At 42.5% G+C, this 21076-nt stretch overlaps 1 protein-coding gene across 11 annotated transcripts in view; it reads right to left on the bottom strand.

Moving 5' to 3' along the window:
• PCDH15 (protocadherin related 15) overlaps positions 1–21076 on the bottom strand; it is a 684798-nt gene that overhangs the window by 228009 nt on the left and 435713 nt on the right. For 10 of the 11 annotated variants that reach the window (XM_071811575.1, XM_071811571.1, XM_071811570.1 and 7 more), the window contains 2 exons: positions 6688–6848; positions 2454–2609 (listed from right to left, as the gene is read on the bottom strand). In XM_071811575.1, coding sequence (XP_071667676.1) covers positions 2454–2609; positions 6688–6848 — 317 coding nt within the window. The remainder of the gene's footprint in view (positions 1–2453; positions 2610–6687; positions 6849–21076) is intronic. The other variant, XM_071811573.1, reaches the window with a different exon arrangement.

Raw genomic sequence — 21076 nt, 5'->3', positions numbered from 1 at the left:
ACCCATCTCATTTTCGCCTTCTGGAAACACATGGGCTTAATTTTCAACCATGTCTTTCTACACGCGAATGGAAAAGCCACATGTGAAACGAGGTTGTGTGCTGATATTGCAATTACCTTCAGCTTCTTTTACACATTCCAAATACCAAAAGAACATCATCTTTCTCCAAAACATAATTTTACCCCTTGACATTCCTGAAACTGAAAAGCTACCTAATAAAGTAAAAACTAGCTACAGTTATTTTTCTCATATTAGAGGTACCAATAATTATATAATAGTTTTGACTACTGGTAAAATTTTCACCCTAGACTTCACTCCAGCATTTGCTGTGTATGTGCAGCTGGATTAAACAGTACATGCAGAAAAGTCCACCTCGTGTTTTGTGCAACACCACTGGCTGCGTATGGTTGTAAAGTCACCCTGCACGTGTTCTTAAACTGCTACACACAACCCTGCAAAGCACCTGAACACGTCCTCAAATTGACACGGCCCAAGTTTCCTGGCTAGAAAAAGATGAGAGATTTGTGATGCTCACGTGCATGGTGCATGTCAGTAATAAAATCTGCTTGGATTTGCTTTATGTTACATAAGCGAAACTTCTCTACTTTCTAATTGACAAGCAAGCAGAAGACCAGAGGCAATAAAAAAATAACAAACCCCCTCATTGCAGTGCAGTCCTGCAGTTACATTCACTAGAGGCAGTGCCAATTAGTAGCAGAATAAACTATCATTAAAAACTGTAAACACTCTCAAAAACCTTTGAGAAAGGCTGAGATGCTCTTGTGAACTTTGTTTTGGTTAATTAATGAGAGCATTAACCGACTGGGTAGTGCTGAGGGGCACAGTGGGGCCATGTCAGAAGCTGTAAGCAGAACAGCGATAAAATGAAACAAAGATGCTAATTAAATCAGGACCGCAACTGGCGGAAAGAGCAACATCGCATTGTGCCCAGTAATAATGCTAAACTTCTAAATCATTTTAAATGGTGTGTTTTTCAGTCTGTCTTTTGGACTTCTAATTATGGAAAATCCTTGATTTTTTGGTATTTACAGCACTTGCCTTCGGTTTTACTGCAAAAATTATGCGGGTCTTGGAAGTGATCTGGGGCCTGCCTGTACAGGCACTTCAGACTGATGGTTCTGTTGCCTTTACTCAAGACCAAAAGCACAGGTCTGCAAAAACATAGAAATTGCAGTTACCACGTCAAGGTCAACTTGAGAACAACTTAAAACCATAAGGAGGACATCACTGGTGCTCATGCAGATGCCCTTTTGCGATCTCCAAATTTTGGTGGCCCCATTGCCAAAAATTCATCTGAAGGTAAACGATATCAATTAAAAGGTGTCACTGGTAAGTTTGAACAACCTGAATATCCTTACCTCAACTTCACATGTCTACTCCACAATAATGTGTGGGTTTGGGGCTTTTTCTCCATAGTTTTGGCTTCATTAGGCCTAAAAATCATCCAGCAGCTCTGCTCCACTGCTCTGCTGAGGCCTGCGAGCTATGCTGCGCATCACCACACGCTGGCTCGCTTACAGCAGACACCTGGAAAAGCTGAATCTCCCAAGCACACAAGGGGAAACCAAACCAACCAACCCACCAACCACACACACACAAACCCAAACGAACAAAAAAACCAACCAAAAAAGCCCCAAACCAAATACCACCAGGGACACGGTGCACACCACATATTTAACGGCTTTATCTTCAATGTTTTCACTTCTGCATCCCTGTTCCAACTTTTGACTCGTAAAGCCCCAGGATACTAACTGAAAATGCAAATCCTTTGTATTAGTTACTGGTGGATTGTCCAGTCCCTCATAGAACAAAGCATTTAACTGTAAAGCACAAGAAAGTTGTATCAGCTCAAGAAAGAAATAGGTTTTTTGCTTCAAATAATCCAGAGAAGTCTCATTGACAACTCTCTCTCCCATAAAAGAAAGAATTGCATTCACAGACATAATTTAATAAACAGCAATAAACCAAAACTGCCCTTTGCCAAGCTTCAGTATTGTTAATAAAACCTTTTGAACTATTTACATTTGTTCTTCATAAATACATTTGCTTTACTTCCAGGTTTGCGGATGCAACAGCAAAATGCAGCGAAACATTTTTAAAATGTAACAGAAATCAATGCTTCACCCGTTGAGATGCAGCTTCAGGTTCTAGTGTCTCCTGCAATATTCTAAGTGTCCCGATGAAACCGGGGGGGTATTTGTATTCGCTATGTCTTTGTGTTCGTTAAGAAAAAGGAACAACAGCTCACAGGCTAAAACCTGAAGGATACTGTCTGTGCTGAGTTGTTCTGAAGTGATGCGAACGTAAGGGAATTTAAAATAGCTGAATTTACCAGGTTTTCGTATGCGAAAGAACTGAAAGCTGGCATTTAGCAATGACAACACGCAAAGGAGAAAAAATAAAATAAATAAAATAAAATAAGCGGTTCTGACCTCATTCACTGCCACGTAGTATCGCTGCTGCTGGAACTGCGGCGAGTTATCGTTCCTGTCCCGCACCACGATCCGCACCTCGTGGTTGATGATGGTGCCCACCTTCTTGTTCACGCACTGCACTTGCACCACAATGGACTGGATGGACACGGGCGGCTGTGGGTGAAAACACATTTGTATAACACACAGTCAAAATCGGAACTAATAGTTAAATTCGGACAGATATTGATATCGCTCAGGTTCGCTTGCAGCCTACCCGCCTGCCTACATTATGCTTAATGTTCTATGTCTGGATTAAAACGCTTCTCCAAGAGCATCCCGACTCCAGCTCATGTTGGCAATATTTCCAGTAGACCTACACGTCTCTAAGCTGTATTTTGCAGACCGCATCTGCTAACACAGAAATAAAAATCCCCGGCACGATTAGCCCTTCACACTTGCCTTGAGAACGACAACAAAAAAAGCACATCTTTTGAACATCTGATTATTGAAAGATACCTAGAAAATGTCACACATTCTAACCTTTGGTTTATTAATATTGGAATGGAAAGGTCAAGTCGGAAATAAATTCAATACGTTACCGCTTACATTTATCTAGTAATTTAGAAACAAGTTGGTCACCTTTAAGTGCAGACAGTCCAGAGTCTTCTTGGTTTTACTCCAGTGAACATCATAATATTCACATACAAATAGCTCCCAAACTTGATGAATGAGTAAAGAAATTTCAGCTGGCAAGGCTGCAAGTGCTTACCTGAGCTAATCAGACAAGTCCAACAAGAATACAGGAAAAGACACCTTTGGTTCAGTGGAAATTCAGAAATACTGCTATGGAAATACAGTGTATTCCCTTCACAATGCTCCCACCACAGCAAGGGCTCATTTAGTTACTTGAACCGAGAGTCTGATCTGTAAAATATTGACAGCGAGGCCATTTGGATTTTACATCTAACACTCAGCAGAGAGCAAGAAAGAATCAGAAGGGGTAAAATGAAACTATTCTGTATTTATTAACCTCAAAGTCTTCAAGAGAGTAAACAACTCAAAAACGTAATTTAAAGCTGCCTGTGCCATACTATTCTGTACAGTGAAGGCAAACAGGTTTCTGTACTGAGATCCTGAGACTTACAATTATACCATAATTATAGAGCTACATAATTATGTTTTCAACTCATTCTAAATGCTACCATTTCTCTGATGGATTGATTTTTTCCAATTTGGCTGTCAGGGATTTCAGAGCCACGTGGCTTTCTTTATGCTTCAAACTTGGGCACTAACCCATTTTTAAGGAGAAGAAGGGGGATTTCTGGTGGTGTTGAGATCTTACATGAAATATCTGTTTCTCCCCACACATCTACCCTCAACTTTCTCCACAAGAAAATACAGCGTGAGCTCTTACCTAAAGTCCATTCTCCTTGCTGGAAAAATCTGCAGCTACGATGTGGTCCTGCTTTTATCAATGGAGCTTTCAACACAGGTAGGAACATACCAAACATCATCCGTAAATTAAACAAAGCCTCTAACATTATAACCTCGATCTATACTTCAAGTTGACACACTTTGCCAAGGATCCGAGAATTTTTAGTCCACTTTTAATCAACTTCAAATGCTACTTAGTTCACCTGGAGTTATTAGCAATGCCCAAGAAAAACATGTTAAATTAATTGTAATGATAGCTAATTGCACAGTGTTCTGCATTTGGTCTTCTTCACAAAAATATGGAAAAGAATAGTTTGGCATCTTCAGTAAAATTTGACATATGGACAGTTTCTGCTGGGTTAGTGCTTAGAGTGAAAACCAGGTCTTACAACCAACGCTCATCAGTGCAGGTATTTATAGACAATAAATGTAACTACTCAATAGCACAATGTCACAAAACGGTTTATGGGGACAAGTTATCCCAATGTCTTTCAGCTGTTCTGATCTATTCACCTTCAAGTTTTGGAAGAAAAGTCTGGAATTCTCTTTTTATTCAATCTTGTTTGGAAAACATACTGTCGCTCTTAGTAGAATCAATCAATGCAATCTAATAAGATTTTCCTTCAAGAGAAGTAATAAAAAAGAACAGGATCAGGGTAACTGCATCAGCGGGGAGCTGACAAGTGGGCACATCAGAGAGACAAATGGGAAGAGGATCCAAATACACTGAACTCAATCGCATGGGCAACTGGGAATCGAGAGACAGCAATTTGTGCTCTGCAATAAAAACCTGGATTTTAAGGTTCAACTTAATAAGCCCAAATTTTGTTGGCTACTAAGTCTCGCGTGGTTTTAACTTGAAAGGTGAGAAAAATAGTTTACTTCTTTTGTATAAAGAAAAAAAATCAAGAAGGAGCCATGCACATTGTTGAATGATTTTACATTTTAAGTGTTAGTATAGCTCTGGTTCTGAAGGTTGGAAACAGCCTTTAGATAAGAGCCGTATTAATCAAGTCCATGATGCAAATTTCACATTTTCACCAAATCAATGGGGCTTTTATGGGTTGCTTTCATTCTCTTTGGCTTGTGACTCAGAGCAGCTCATTGAGACCACAGAAAACCGCTACAGTGGTGCTCACACCCAAAATCTCAATGACCTTCAATGTCAGATTTGCTTTTCATATCCCAGCAAACTTAAATAAACACAAATGAGGAATTTTACCCAGTACTATGGCAGTAGGGATTAGAAGTGTCACAGTTCATAGCAGAAAATGAGGAAATAACCCCTTAAACACCAATGAAAACCACAGACATTACATATATATATAATTAAGAAAATGTGCACCTTCCACTTGTTTCCTTGCAACCTGAGGCTATTCTTGCAAAGAATATCACTGTAAAGTGCCCATATGTATTTGTAACAATGTGAAGTATTTGTAAGTTTAGTCAGATTGTTACTAATATCAAATAATTTGACAAGGTGGTTTTGGTAAAGCATCTAGGTTAGATTCAGGTAAAGCAGCTCAGATGAACAAACCTGCAGAGAGAAAAGCATCACCAAAAGAGGCATGGAAAAAAGAATTAGCACTGATCTAATGGAATTAGTTTTGCTTTCTAGCACCATATAGATACGCAGACTTGCGTGGGCTGTTGAAAAATTGACCCCTCATTTCTTACAGTGGTTCTTAAGCCTCACCTCCCACCAGGGGCTCTGGCTTTTTGCTCTCACTTAAAACTGAGAAGCCAAAGCTCCAGCATCAGCCGGTTGTCTGGTGCCCGAGGAAGCGCCAACTCTTTGCTGATGCACCAACACCTCTTTTGCCACCGTGCCCGTTGTGCTGTGTTTTGGACTTTCACGTCACACACACAGAATTTGTCAATTAATACTCAGTTAAGAATGGCTGAACTCAATTAGCTCTTTGAAACAAAAAATGGAAATCAAGAAAAATTTGCATGTTGTTTCTGGTACTTCTGCATCTATCGCAAAACATGTGAAGACGACAAATTAATCAATCAAGCTAATACAAAACAAACTTTCATGCACTCCAAGAAGCCCTGATCTTTAAAGGACTCTTTTCCATGTTGATTAGAGCCACTTTTGAGTCAATCGTTCCCTTCGGATTCTGATGAGCTGCAGCAACGCTGGAACATGCGAGAAAATATCTCTATTTTCTAAATTGTTTCTCTTCAATGAAACCAGCAGAGATGAGAACGTACCTATTTATTTTATGCTTTTAATTTTTCTTTTCATAGAAAATCAAACCTAACCTGACAATATCTCTTTCACGCTTCTAGGAATGAGTATACCACACAAATTTTAGGCTGCCTTAAAACAAGAATGTAACCAGCACATTCTAAATTGAGTATGTCAGGCTTTCCAATGAACTGTAATATTCTCAATTCCTTTGTTCTCCCTCACCTCCCGTCAATGTACACAGATACAGCTGGTTTTTAATGAGTGTCACGGGACACGAGGTGAGCTGCACCTCTTTAGGAAAAAATAAATCAGCAAAGCTTTTAATTCAGTCAACAAGTCCAGTTTGGTTCGATATATATTTCTGACAACCCACACATCTATTTGTGTGCTCTTTATTGTTGTGTTCATCCACATATAATAATTGTAGACACACTCAAGTTTCTACCTGCTCCCAATAAGTCCTAATCAAGAATCCAATTAACTCTGTTCACATCCATCTGGGGACAGAAGATGGATGCAGCTGTTATATTCTAGCAGGTCTTGTGCTTCTATTAGCATACAAGATTTAGATATTAATGCCTACAGGGAGAAAAGCAAACAAGGAGCAAAGCCCTGACTTACGTCTCTGTCCAGAAAGCGGCCGGTGCTGTTGAGGTACAGGCGCTGGCTGAGGGGGTCCAGGATCACCCAGTAATCCATGTTGTCCTTCAGGGACAGTTCGATGGTGGGGTCCGGCCCCCCCGCGGTCCCTTTGATCAGCATGTTGTCAACCAGGATGGTGCCTGCAGAATCACAGAATCACAGAGGTTGGAAGGGCCCTGGAAAGCTCATCCAGTGCAATCCCCCCATGGAGCAGGAACACCCAGATGAGGTTCCACAGGAAGGTGTCCAGGCGGGTTTGAATGTCTGCAGAGAAGGAGACTCCACAACCTCCCTGGGCAGCCTGGGTCAGGTTCTGCCACCCTCACCATCAAGAAGTTTCTTCTCATATTTAAGTGGAACCTCCTGTGTTCCAGTTTGAACCCATTACCCCTTGTCCTATCACTGGTTGTCACCGAGAAGAGCCTGGCTCCATCCTCCTGACACTCACCCTTTCTATATCTGTAACCATGAATGAGTCACCTCACCCCTCAGTCTCCTCTTCTCCAGCTCCAGAGCCCCAGCTCCCTCAGCCTTTCCTCACACGGGAGATGCTCCACTCCCTTCAGCATCTTGGTGGCTGCGCTGGACTCTCTCCAGCAGTTCCCTGTCCTTCTGGAGCTGAGGGGCCACAACTGGACACAATATTCCAGGTGTGGTCTCCCCAGGGCAGAGTAGAGGGGCAGGACCTGACCTACTGACCTCTCTGACCTACTGACCACCCCCTTCTAATCCACCCCAGGTACCATTGGCCTTTCTGGCCACAAGGGCCCAGTGCTGGCTCATGCTCACCCTGCTGTCCCCAGGACCCCCAGGTCCCTTTCCCCTACGCTGCTCTCTAATGGGTCATTCCCCAATTTACACTGGAACGTGGGGTTGTTCCTGCCAAGATTCAAGACTCTGCACTTCCTCTTGTCCTATTTCATTAAATTTCTCCCTGCCCAGCTCTCCAGCCTGTCCAGGTCTCTGGATGGCAGCACAGCTTCCAGTGTCAGCCACTCCTCCCAGCTTGGTGTCATCAGCAAACTTGCTGACAGTCACTCTATTCCCTCATCCAACTCATTGATGAATATACTGAATAACAGGAAACAGGAGATGCACCACAGATACCATTAAGAGTGGCATCTACAGCTTTATGTATTTTCATAACAACTGCAACATTAAAATACTGTTTTCTAACTAGGGTTTCACAGAATCACAGTTTCTAGTATTTTATGTTTTGAGAGATGTTTAAGAAGTCTGAACCTTATTATCTGTAATGCAAAACTGCCTCTAACACTGAAGTTGAAGAATTTTTGTCTCACCGCTGACTGTAGTATGTGCATTTATATTATTATTTATTATTATTTATTATTTTTGTTATTACTAATTTTCACTTTATTTGCATCTGTAATGTTGTCTGGTATGAAAGCACCAATCTGGGAAATCTGTTTTTTCAAGAGATATAGATATAGATAACAGAGAATCTTGCATCAGCCTTAGCAATCCATTTCTGGTCCCATTTGCTACAATGAGAAATAAAAGAGGAGTCCCCCACTTGAAGGCCTTTCAAAGTGTTATTTCAGCAGATATTCCACCCTTGTGGGGTTGTCACCTCCTGGCCACCCCACAGCCAGACCCCCAACCTCACTTAGAGAACTCAGATGATTAGTTTCCTTCCAATTAGCAGGTTTAGAACATATGCACAGCTAGCTATTTAGCAATAGTCCCTTGAGCAAACCCTGATGGCTGCCTATGCGGTTGTGAGCTTTTGAAAGCTTTGGAAAAAGAGCCCGTGTGGTCTGGAAATGCTTCAAATGTCTTGGTTTTTAACCTGTAAAGCCAGGGAGCCCATGGACAAGGGGGATCTGGAGCAGAGCAGCATATGGGCTACATAGGTCTTTGATCTTGTACATGTATTTGTATAGGTAGTGATATATTTTTTTTAATATGATGAAGCATGGCTGATATTTTTTAATCCAAAAACAATCCCTTGTAAATTATGTTTTATAGAGGTTGTATTTTTATGATCAAGTCGGTGTAAACCTTTAGACAGATTTTGAAGAGAGGGACTGCATTTGCGTTCTGGACCATTCAAAGTTAGAAACGGATCCAAATTTGTTTGCCAGGTGTTAAGGGAAATAGAAAATATTCCCAGCAGGAGAAGTTTTTGAAGACCAAAATAGAAAAAGAAATTATTCCCTGTAGGGGAAAGACATTGAGTTCTCTCCCCTGTCTCCTGCACACTTACTTTTCTTTACCACTTCTGATGTGGAATAGTGTCAGACATCTAGTAAAGGACTTCTGCAGACCATAGTCTGAATCCAGAAAGAATTCCATAAAGACACACAGCACAGCATTTTCCTGTTTTAAGTCTTTCGTATTCATAATTTTCAGGTTTTTTTCTCTGCGTGAGGAAGGATAGGGAGGCTTGGAAATGACTTTCTTTATAACCTCACAAGGTTGTGAAGTATGTTTACTCAGCACTGGACACACGGGGGATAGCGCCGCCCAAGATGTGTGTAAATTTCTAGTAGCTGTGAGCTTGGTTAAATGCTGCAACGTATTACATATTCATGAAAGTTCTAGGAACGCCTTTACATATTCATCACCTGTCCCCGAGAAGGCGGTTCTTATTACAATGAGTTCCGGGAGACCATTGCCATAGTCTCCACCTCCGGCCCGTCCTGGTTGCGACCGTGCAGTGATTGTGAACCAGGGTCTTCTTCACTGTACACTTTTACCTCAGGCCTGGTGTGCTGAGTTGGCTGGGATTCAAAGGGATGAATCAGTTAGAACTGGGTTATCTCCCATCCTGTGCCCAAGATCCTGTTATCTAGCTCACCCAAGGACGCAGCTAGGGTTTGTTTATCCTCGCAATGCCTGTGAAGTCATCAGTGAACTCCTGTTTCTCATACAATAAGTTGCACTAAACTCTAAGCTAGGCTATGTGGGTTAAGGGTTAGTTCCTTAAGTGTTAGTTCTTTAAGTGTTAGTTAGTTACCTGTATCCCTGTATTCTTATTTTTATCTGAGATGTTCCTTTGCTATCATAATTGTACAGCATGGGGCTTTGTGCAGCGTGATGTATGACCGAGGCCTCAAGGTGAACTTTCAACTGGAAAACGTTGTGCCCGGTTGGAGCCCTGGCCTCCCCAGTCCCCAGTGGTGTTTGTGTTAGGGCAGTTTAGTCTCTGCACCCTGATTCCTTTTTTGCCCCTCTATCCCTGCCCTGTCCTTGGCTTTTTTACACAAGTGCTCCTCTGCGTGCTGCGATGTGACCCCACCTCTCCGCTCACAGCTCCCCCGGGCACCCGTCTGTCCTTCCACAGTCACTTTATCTCTTCACCACGCGCTCATCCTCTTAAAAGGGGCAGGGGAATTAACAAAAACATTAATCTAGGTTTATGACACCAAGGGAGGCAAGTACTGGCTATGTAGTGAATGTAGTAGTGAGCGTGTGACTGTCATGCTTTGCCTCTTCCTGGTTTCTTTTCATTCTTGTTTGTTTTGAAAATTTGGAAACTCCTTCGAGATCCCCGACGGTGGGATGATGGAAAATAAGAAACACGTAATCCTGCAGGCGGCTTTGTAGAATTATCCTGGTTTTGTATACGAACCCGCAGCGCAGGTCTAAGTCAGTTCGTGATAATCTTGATAATTTATTTCTGCAATAAGGTCTCCATTTTCCATTGACTTCTAATTTATTGCTATTTCATCCACGCTACGCTACAGCCATATACCTTCAAATGTAGAAAACTTAGTTTATGATCCAGGTTTAACTATGAAAACTCCATAGAATATCAAAAAAAGCAACTACCATTTCAACTCATCCATCTAATGCCTTTGTATAAGAAAATAATCCCCATTTTCAAATTGCTTCACATTCACCAGCAGGCAGAGGAAAGCAGTACAGGGGTACTTTTAATGCACATATACTGTGTCAGAAGAAACCTGGTGTATCACAAGCTATGGAAACGTTGCTTTGGAGCTGTCAGGTCCCATCATCCACACCGTGGGGCCGTAAGAGACTGGATCCCTCACTCTTTTCTTTCTTCTTTTCTCTCTGCTCTTTCCTTCTTTTTTTTTTTTTCTATAGTCCCATTTCTTTATCTCTCCTTCCGTACAGATTATTCTCTTTTTCTCTCCCTTATACCTTAGTTTTCCTTTCCTCTCTACCACTCCTTTTCTCTCTTTCCCTTTTGAACATATAAGGACATCTTTAAGCTCTGCTGCTGATTTCTGGTTAAATTTCATATTATAGCTACTGATGGTTGCCAACATTTCGCTGATAGTAGGATTTTCACTGTTGATGTGTTGGTAAGTTCTGTTATACTTTTGCCAAGTCACCATTCGCTGTAACCAATATTCCAACAAGTACTTTTAGTAAAACTCACAATTGAATTGGACTATGGAGGTGACTCTATCATTCACATAACTGCACAGAATTAACCCAGAGTTCACTCACACCTGGTCTCATCTGTTGGGTCAGGGCACGTGTCGCATCTAGAGTTAACTCATCCCTCATACAGAATCACAGAATGGACTGGGGCGGAAAAGAGCTCAGAGATCACCAAGTCCAAGCCTTGGTCCAACTCCAGTCCATTGACCAGATCATGGCACTAAGTGCCATGTCCAATCTCAGTTTAAAAACCTCCAGGGCCGGTGAGTCCAGCACCTCCCTGGGCAGCCATTCCAATGCCTGACCACTCTCTCTGCACAGAATTGCTTTCTAATCTCCAGCCTCAATTTCCCCTGGCAGAGTTGAAGCCCATGCCCCCTTGTCCTATTGCTGACTGCCTGGGAGAAGAGCCCAATCCCCACCTGGCTAGAACTGCCCTTCAGGTCGTTCTAGAGAGTGCTGAGCTCACCTCTAAGCCTCCTCTGCTCCAGACTGAACAAGCCCAGCTCCCTCAGCCTCTCCCCATAGGGCTTGTGTTCAAGTCCCTTCCCCAGTCTTGTTGCTCTTCTCTGGACCCGCTCCAGCACTTCAATCTCTTTCCTGAGCTGAGGGGCCCAGAACTGAACACAATACTCCAGGTGTGGCCTCCCCAATGCAGAGTACAGGGGAAGGATCACTGCCCTTGTCCTGCTGACCACGCTGATTTGGATACAGGATATGTCCCACCTGTTGGGACAGGACACTGACACTGTGGTGTCATCTTGGACCAACACTTGTTACCTGTTACTCTTTTACGCACAAGATGTGTGTGAATTGAATAAACTGCTTGTTCTGTTTCACATATTTTTTTTTTTCTGAAAGAATGCTGTATGTCCAATTCTGCAGAAAACTGAAAAATAACTAATTTTCATTCTGATTCTAGAGAAATTACTTCTTTGGAAATACAGATCTTTTTCACCCCAGAAATGGCAAGCTTTGGCTGGGCTCGCTGCTCGAAATAGAAACCCGTATTTCAAAATCGACCTAAAATACATCGCTGGGAATGTACAAATAGAGTGGGACTTGAGCACTCAAAGCAGGCATGAAAAACAGACAGTAAGGAGGCAGGTTTGTGCGTGGGGGAATGGCTTTGAGCAGGGAAATCCTACCGCAAAGTGTTGCACCAGAGCGGTGCTTGAGCACACAGCTCCATCCAGCACGGGGAGGCCGCACACCCAGGTAACCCGCTTAGAGCTCCTGGGCACAGTTCACAGCATGTCACATCGTAAATGTATATTAAAAACTCATTTTGTAAATCTTGTTTGTTTTCCAGTTCCTTTAGCCGTTGCTCAGGTAAATTAACGATGAGGTTTATTGGTTCTCTGTTTGGAAAAGCCTAATTTACACTTGAAACACTCAAGGACTCATAAATAATGAAAGAGATCAAGCCTTTATTCAGGAATACCATCATCAGGCAATGGCCATTGAAGGTGTGAATTAAGTGACTTGAATGTTTTCCCCTTAATTCGGAGCCACGTTTGCACACTGTTCCAAGAGGAGCAGCAGGAGCCTCTCAACTTGAATTATTAACATTAAAAAAGACCTACCTAAACATTGCTTACGGCTATCTGCATAATGCTTTTTTTTTTTAATATTCCCTAGGCATCTACTGTGCACTGTAATAACCACAGATATCTGTTTTCTCCTTATAGAGAAGGTAAAAAAGGACAACTTACTGATGCTTCGCCATCCTCTCTATCTGCTTGTGCTGCTTTAGACAGGGAAGTAACGTGGGGAAATAAACCACTAGCATTGCCAAGAAACCTGGATTTTCCTGGTGCACCCCGTTCGGTAACAAAGGCAGAGCGATTAAATCCATGTTTTCTAAACTCTTGCCAAAAGAATCCCTGAGGTACGGAGGGAAACGCTACGGATCAAGTGCACACCGGACTTGAGAATGGAGAGAGGAAAACCCACATTTTCTTGGAAAACCCCTTATCTGTTTAGAAAAATGGGAGATACGTTTTTTCAGGGAATGACGGAATTTCTTAGGATGCCTCAGCAGCAGCAAATGAACAAGGAAATACCCCCCAAAAAAGTATCACTAGAGGTCGATAGCAGGACAGAGGAAACAGAGCATCTGCCTTTGAAATTAATTCTTTGCGGACCTGTAAGAGTCTGGCTTTGGAGAAAGGGAGCACTTAACATATACATGAGTGCCTAGCATTGCCCTTCCATGAGGATAGGAAAGGGTTTCGTTGGGAAAGAGAAATCCTTTCTTCCCCTGTGAATTAGGGCCTTACATCTGGGCAGGAACAACCCCAGGTTCCAGTATAAGTTGGGGAATGACCTATTAGAGAGCAGTGTAGGGGAAAGGGACCTGGGGGTCCTGGGGACAGCAGGGTGACCATGAGCCAGCACTGGGCCCTTGTGGCCAGGAAGGCCAATGGTACCTGGGGTGGGTTAGAAGGGGGTGGTCAGTAGGTCAGAGAGGTTCTCCTGCCCCTCTGCTCTGCCCTGGGGAGACCACACCTGGAATATTGTGTCCAGTTGTGGCCCCTCAGTTCCAGAAGGACAGGGAACTGCTGGAGAGAGTCCAGCGCAGCCACCAAGATGCTGAAGGGAGTGGAGCATCTCCCGTGTGAGGAAAGGCTGAGGGAGCTGGGGCTCTGGAGCTGGACAAGAGGAGACTGAGGGGTGACTCATTCATGGGGATCAATATGGAAAGGGGGAGTGTCAGGAGGATGGAGCCAGGCTCTTCTCAGTGACAACCAGTGATAGGACAAGGGGCAGTGGGTTCAAACTGGAACACAGGAGGTTCCACTTAAATTTGAGAAGAAACTTCTTCCTGGTGAGGGTGGCAGAGCCTGGCCCAGGCTGCCCAGGGAGGTTGTGGAGTCTCCTTCTCTGCAGACATTCAAACCCGCCTGGACACCTTCCTGTGGAACCTCAGCTGGGTGTTCCTGCTCCATGGGGGATTGCACTGGATGAGCTTTCCAGGGCCCTTCCAACCCCTGACATTCTGGGATTCTGTGACTCTGTGAATTGCTTTATTACAGAAACAAAAAGCGTAAGAAGAGAACTTCACAGAAACACAGAAGACCATTTGTAGGCTACAATGGTGGATAAACCTCCAGGAACCAAGTTGATATGAAGGAATCAGAATTCCAAAAAACCGAAGGTGGTTAAGAACAAAGGTCACACCACCGGTTTGGGAGCAGAACACAGAATTTGGTGATTTTCACAGCAAGTAAAAAGAGGGATGGAATACAACAGACAGACTGATACAAATACCAGTCTAATATCCTTCTATGCTATTTTATTCTCATTACACTAAGCCACCCAAAATCTAGCTGATTTTTCTCACTGGTACCAACTCACCAATACCAACAGAGAATTAGGAAAACCAGAAACACTTGGCCCTACATCCTGCCTAAAAGTCTTTTCTTTCGTCTTTGAGGACATTCAGAAGCAAGTTTAAGCTATTTTGTTGCCTCTGCGGCCAAGCACTGGTTTCTCCGTAACTCAAATCCCAAGTCCTTAATGCCACTAAAATGTGACATTCGAAAAAACAATTCTAAGCAGCGGTATTGCAGTTATTGGGGAGGAAAAAGCCAAACCTTTTACCTTGAAAATGGTGATGGATTTTTTTTCCCTGGTCCTTTTCTGAAGGGAAATGACACTAAAAGGCTGTTGGAAAAGTCTTAGCAGAAAGCAAAAGTCATCGAATGAACTGAAAGGAAATACTTGGAGGAGCTGCACTTCATTTTGCTTGGAAGCTGAAAGCTCTGATGAGCTCAGTTTTTGCTGTACAGAAATTAAACTTCAGGCATTTGCTTTATTAAGCAGCTGCAGCAAATCCTAAAAGAAAAATCCTCAGCACGTAATGAAGTAAAAAAGAAAAAATTAGAAAAAATAAATCACTGAAACAATAAAACTCCTTCCCTGTGTTCAAACCTAAGTCAGGCTAAAGTTATAAACAGGGTGAATTTAGCAGTCTGCTCAGAGATTTCAGTATTTTCAATTCCCTGCCACACTGGAAAATAATTAATAAAGCTTTTGAAAGCAAAAATAGCTTACATGGTATTAAATCCAATGTTCTTGAAAGGAAATGAAGCTAAAAAATATTGGCCTGCTCATCTACAATTGGGAAACATCTGATCTTATTAAATATCCAGTCTATTAAGCCACACACATATTTGATAACACATTTCTGTTTATTCTCACATGTGATGAAAAACCGTTGCTAAATTCAACAGGTATTGATAATGGGCAGCTGCAAACGTGTGGAATCCTTAGTTAGTCCCCAACTGAAATGTGTAGGTTCTTCACAGGACACAGACTCCCAGCATTCAAAGGCTCATATAAATGGAGAGTATTTCAAAACCAGGAGCTGTGGTCCACAGTAAGCATAATGCCATTAAATGCAAAATAATAAACAGGTATTACCCCTTCAAGTACTATTTGAATTATATACCTATTACCATACTGCAATACTACCCCTAGAATAGAGAGGTAAACGTTAATTTAATAGCCTATAGTACATAGGTCAGAAGAGGTAGTTTTAAGGTTAATTTTTACCCTGAACTCCATGACTTTACAGGAAAAAATATACAGCTTACTACCTAAACATGGACCAGTGTTGGCAGAACAATCCCTTCTTTCATTACAGCCATTAAGCATCTCTGCCATTCACGTGTTGAAACAAGCCACAAAATACCAGAAGACCTCTTTTGCTACTACATTTCCTTACAGGTTACCCACACCTTCAACAGCTACAGCATGTCTTTTCCTCATGTAAATCTAGAAATATTAAAACAGATCAGACGTTACAGTGAAAAAGGCATTATTTCAGATAAATATTCCTATAAGCAAAAGGCAGTACGTTTTATTTTCTGGTCACAGCCCAACCTGCTCGTAAACTGTTAACCAGGTTTTAAACACCGGAGTGAGCGAGTTATGAGTGGAATGTAATGAAAGAAGTCCGTTGTTATCAGAATTATTTCTTACAACTACTTGCAAATTATGTCTTTTGAGCACATCTTTTTTGCCACCTGGCAGCAACCCAGCGCAGTTTCTCCGGTAGAAACCGTACACTGATGGAGCACTGCATGGATGATGTTTACTACACCACCATAAATCTATAAGCCTTTCTTTCAATAAACTATGCAGTATATTAAATGATCTCTTAATAAACTGTACAACTTCCCCTCTTCCGTCCCAAGGACATAAAAACAAACATCTACAAATGGAAATCATTTCTAAAATGAAGCACTCTATTTTTTTCCAAGAGAAAAAGATAACAACATAGTCAGCGATAAATTTTATCCTTACAAGACCGCTCCTTCCCCCCAATCTTCTTCCCTGCAGCATCATTTCCATGCCATCTAAATGAATTTGCCTATCCTGGAGCAGCCAGTGTTGAATATTCAGTGCTGGTTTCCATTTTGACAGGTTATTACAAAGCTACTCTGGTTTTTTTTCTCAGTTTACATAAGACTATCCCTGAGGAGGTCAGGGCATCCCAAGGGAAAACCAGGTTCATTAGAAAAGCACAATAACAGATTATTAGATAGGCAAGTAAACAACATCAGAAGTATTCTTCAGGAACATTCAGACCTTTTAGCTTTTTTTTTTTTCTCCCTTTTATTATAAAGAATATTGTCATTTCCTATACATTCTTGCAATAAAATTGAGAGGCTTAAGAACTAACTGCAATTTTGCTCAGCTGAATAGGAGTGTAGAAAAACCCGAAAGTATTTCTACTTGGTGGTGCACAACAGTAAGAGTAAAATCTGACCCGTACAACCGTTCCAGTCGCTTCTCTTCTTTGGTGTGTGATCTTTATTCGCCAAGCACATTTCTCTCTTAGTTCTGCCTATGCTGAAGGTACAAAGACTATTCGCGTCAGTCCCAGTTTTGCTGCTGTTCACCCCAATGCCATTGCTTACGAATTTCCTTCTTTACGTTCACTTATATAGACATCATGGAGTGCTCTCACCTTAAATTCTAAGCTATCCTCTTTAACGAAGACTTAAAGAGCATTGGCAGCACAGATCACAAGTGAACAACTGAAAAGCAGTGGCTGCGAATGAAAATTGTGTTTCAGTTTAAATATTCATAAGCCTTGTTGACAGATAACTGTCATATTCCAAATGGGACTGGGAACAAATCTTATTCCATGGGAGATAAATCAACATCTTGACTCCACAGCATTTCAGGGATAATGGAAGGCAATCGTGCCTTCAGTTTGGGAAAATATGTATAAAGACATCTTCTAGAACAATAAATACAGTCAAACTTGATTTTCAGAAGAGAGAGCGATGGGATGTGATAAAAAATTGCCAAAAGCATCCAAGCAGACTACTCAGTGCACTGGATGAAACACTTCAAAAACACTCCAATGAATCTTGAATAATAAAAACATCCTGGTAGTTGAGTAGAACCTGTAACACGCCATGGAAAGCTATTTAGCTAACGAATATTTGGGGATCGGGGCAGAAAATTGATCCCACACTCACAAGTCTGGCAGAAAACCAGAAACCAGCTCTGCGTGGCCAAAAGAACTCGCTCGACTCCGAATCCACCCGAAAGGCACGTTCAGGAATGAGATGAGAACCATCGACAGCTACTCAAAGACATTTACCTGACCTGATTTGACTGAGTGGCATCTGGAGGAAGCAATAATATAGTTTATTACTGATTACTGCATTACTTAAGGGTAATGTAACTGAAGTAAGAATAACTGAAGGATGCGAGGATGCGAGTATGCCTGAGTATGTGGATTTAGATGTTACCTCAATGTGGGTTTACACCATAAAACTCGCGCACACGCAATTAATGCTGAAGCAGGCCCACTAAATGACTCCTGGGTCATTTACCAGAAAGATTTCAAAGGAAGAGGTGGTAAGCAGGGGAATTCCACTGGGCTTGGTGCGTGATGACCCGTCTAAGCGGCAGTTTGGTTTTGGTAATCATTTAGAAAACATGAGAAGTGAGAAATGTTAGACACGCTTTTTCAGCTGTTTACCTACAGCCAAAAGCATCAATTGCTGCTGTCCGGAACAGACGAAGTAAAGCATTATTTCCTGTTTGTATGTAAAAAGATAGAATTTTTACCCTCCACACAGACACACCACAAATTGATTCAAATTCTAATCTAGACAACACACAGATCAAGCAAAAGCACTTAAACCAACTCATTCTTCAGGTCAAGAAACAGCTCAATTCACACTCCCACCAGGTGCTGGAAGGGTGGTCAGAGGTGCCAATCCATCGGCACTGACAGTTTCACTATTAAAATATACAGGCAGAATTAAAACTGTGGAGTTAGTTGGCTTTGCTGGGGTTTTACTTGTTTGGTTTTCTTCCAAATGGAGTGCCAGCCACACCAAAACCCCCCAGCCTGCACTGTAACCCTGGTTCGTCTATATCCAACCAGTGGGAGGTGGGAGGGAAAGGAGAGGAGATAGCTTTTCAATCTCAAAATAAAAGCATTTCCTTTTGGCTGTTCAAAGTTTGCTTTGGTTTCTGGTTTCATTTTCCTCCGTGCAAGGGCAAAAGAAACAAACAGAAGTTAGTCATGTCACATTTCGCATCACTTGCAACTGTAAAGTGTGAAAATTCTTCCAATATTATAATCACAGAATCACGGAATCGACTGGGTTGGAAAAGAGCTCAGAGATCACCAAGTCCAAGCCTTGGTCCAACTCCAGTCCATTGACCAGATCATGGCACTAAGTGCCATGTCCAGTCTCAGTATAAAAACCTCCAGGGCCGGTGAGTCCAGCACCTCCCTGGGCAGCCATTCCAATGCTGACCACTCTCTCTGCACAGAATTGCTTTCTAATCTCCAGCCTCAATTTCCCCTGGCAGAGTTGAAGCCCATGCCCCCTTGTCCTATTGCTGACTGCCTGGGAGAAGAGCCCAATCCCCACCTGGCTAGAACTGCCCTTCAGGTAGTTCTAGAGAGTGCTGAGCTCACCTCTAAGCCTCCTCTGCTCCAGACTGAACAAGCCCAGCTCCCTCAGCCTCTCCCCATAGGGATTGTGTCCAAGTCCCTTCCCCAGCCTTGTTGCTCTTCTCTGGACCCACTCCAGCACTTCAATCTCTTTCCCAAGCTGAGGGGCCCAGAACTGAACACAATACTCCAGATGTGGTCTCCCCAGTGCAGAGTACAGGGGAAGGATCACTGCCCTTGTCCTGCTGACCACGCTGGTTTGGATACAGGACAGGACACCATTGGCCTTCTTGGCCACCTGGGCACACTGCTGGCTCATGTTGAGCTTCCTGTCCATTAGTCCCCCCAGGTCCCTTTCTGCCTGACTGCTCCCGAGCCACTCTGTGCCCAGCCTGGAGCGCTGCAGGGGGTTGTTGTGGCCCAAGTGCAGGACCTAGCACTAGGAATAGTTAATGTTTTTTTCTTGTTTTTTGACAAAACAGTTGTTAAATTCTACCCATGCATATAAAAAAACATATTATTCACAGAAAAATCATGCAATTCTTCTTGTAGCTCTTACTCTGTGATAGCAGCACCTGCAAGATTTTGCTCCTGCCCTCCACAGACTGCCCATCGAAACCTTCCCCAAACGCTTTATGCAGCTCCGGCTCTCTTACACCTGCGATCTTTAATACACGAGCAATATACCCACCACCTGCTCTTCTAGCCTAATTAAATCTTTTTCATTAAGGAAAAAAAAGCAGCATCTCCCTCACTTGTGTCTGTGTCCAGAGCAGATGCCCCGTGCTCACTGTAACCGCTTCCACAGTGTCCAGGTACAATCCTGCTCTTCTCCAGGTCTGACCGCTCTTTCAACCACGTTTTTGGCACGAGATCCACAGTTCCAGAAGGGTAACTTACTCGACGCCCTTTCAATATTGTCTTTTTGCAGTCCTTCCTCAAAGCACATGGTTCTAAACAGGTGGATTAGACAGCTTTTACTGTAGCCTGCCCTCCCTGTCCCCAAGTACATCTACCTAAAACTTCCCACTTTATTCTATGGTACAGAAGAAAAACAAAACTACTAAGCAAAAAACCCCAAAACAAAACAAAAAACACCCCCCCCCGCCCTTTTTATTCCAAACATGAAAACAGACACACTGCACATATATTTCTTTTTCTGCCCCCACCCTTTCTTCACAACCCGCAAAAGCTCAGCAGCATCCTCCTCGTCCATCAAACACTTACCTCAGAGAATTTCTGAAGGCGAAGGTGGCTCACCTCCTTTTACATTCACAGAGGAGCAAAAAGCAACAGCTAACATGCTTCAAAGTCAGAAAACATACTACAACACGATGACCCATAGGCAGTGAAACCTTTTGCACATCTGTCCATACGCGCAGGGCACATCTGGAGAGGCCACTGCCTCTCCTTACCAAATCTAGTCCACTCTTCAAGCTCAATTAAAAATAATTTTAAAAAAATCGATATAGATGAGTTATCTCAGATGAGTCAAGGCTTTGCTTAGACACCTCTAATGTATTAATCATTAATCAAAGCTTAAACTTGATTATACCGTGCCCCAGACTGACTTGGAAACATGAAACGGGTCCGTAGTAAGGAGCAAAACATCCGTTCTCACAGCTATGAAGCAAGGCGCTATTTTCGCAACGTTTTGTTCAAGTGCACAGGTACTCATCCTGTAAAAGGCAAAATATACACTGCTAGGACTTGTATAGGACTAGAAGAAGGTGGCTGGAGCCTGCTGCACGCAAATACCTGCAAATCAGAAGCTGCACCTTTTCCGTTCTATTAGTGAGCACACCGATGCCCAATAAATGCAGTTGCTTTCACTGTAAAACTCTTGGACAGTAAAGAATAGAAAAGTTCACATAAATGACATTATCTCAGAGTGGTTAAGATAATATTTTCAACTACACACACTCTCCAAAGTTAAAATCTACTGTATAGACATACATGTTTTATATGTTTAACAAGCGGCTAACAGCTCATTGTCTATTCAGAACTTAACACTGAGGGCCCAGTTGTGTCAATTAACCATTTTTCCATTAA

Source organism: Patagioenas fasciata, chromosome 8 (genome assembly GCF_037038585.1).
Source record: "Patagioenas fasciata isolate bPatFas1 chromosome 8, bPatFas1.hap1, whole genome shotgun sequence".
In the NCBI taxonomy this organism is placed as follows: domain Eukaryota; kingdom Metazoa; phylum Chordata; class Aves; order Columbiformes; family Columbidae; genus Patagioenas; species Patagioenas fasciata.
This window is presented reverse-complemented; position numbering and strand designations above follow the sequence as displayed.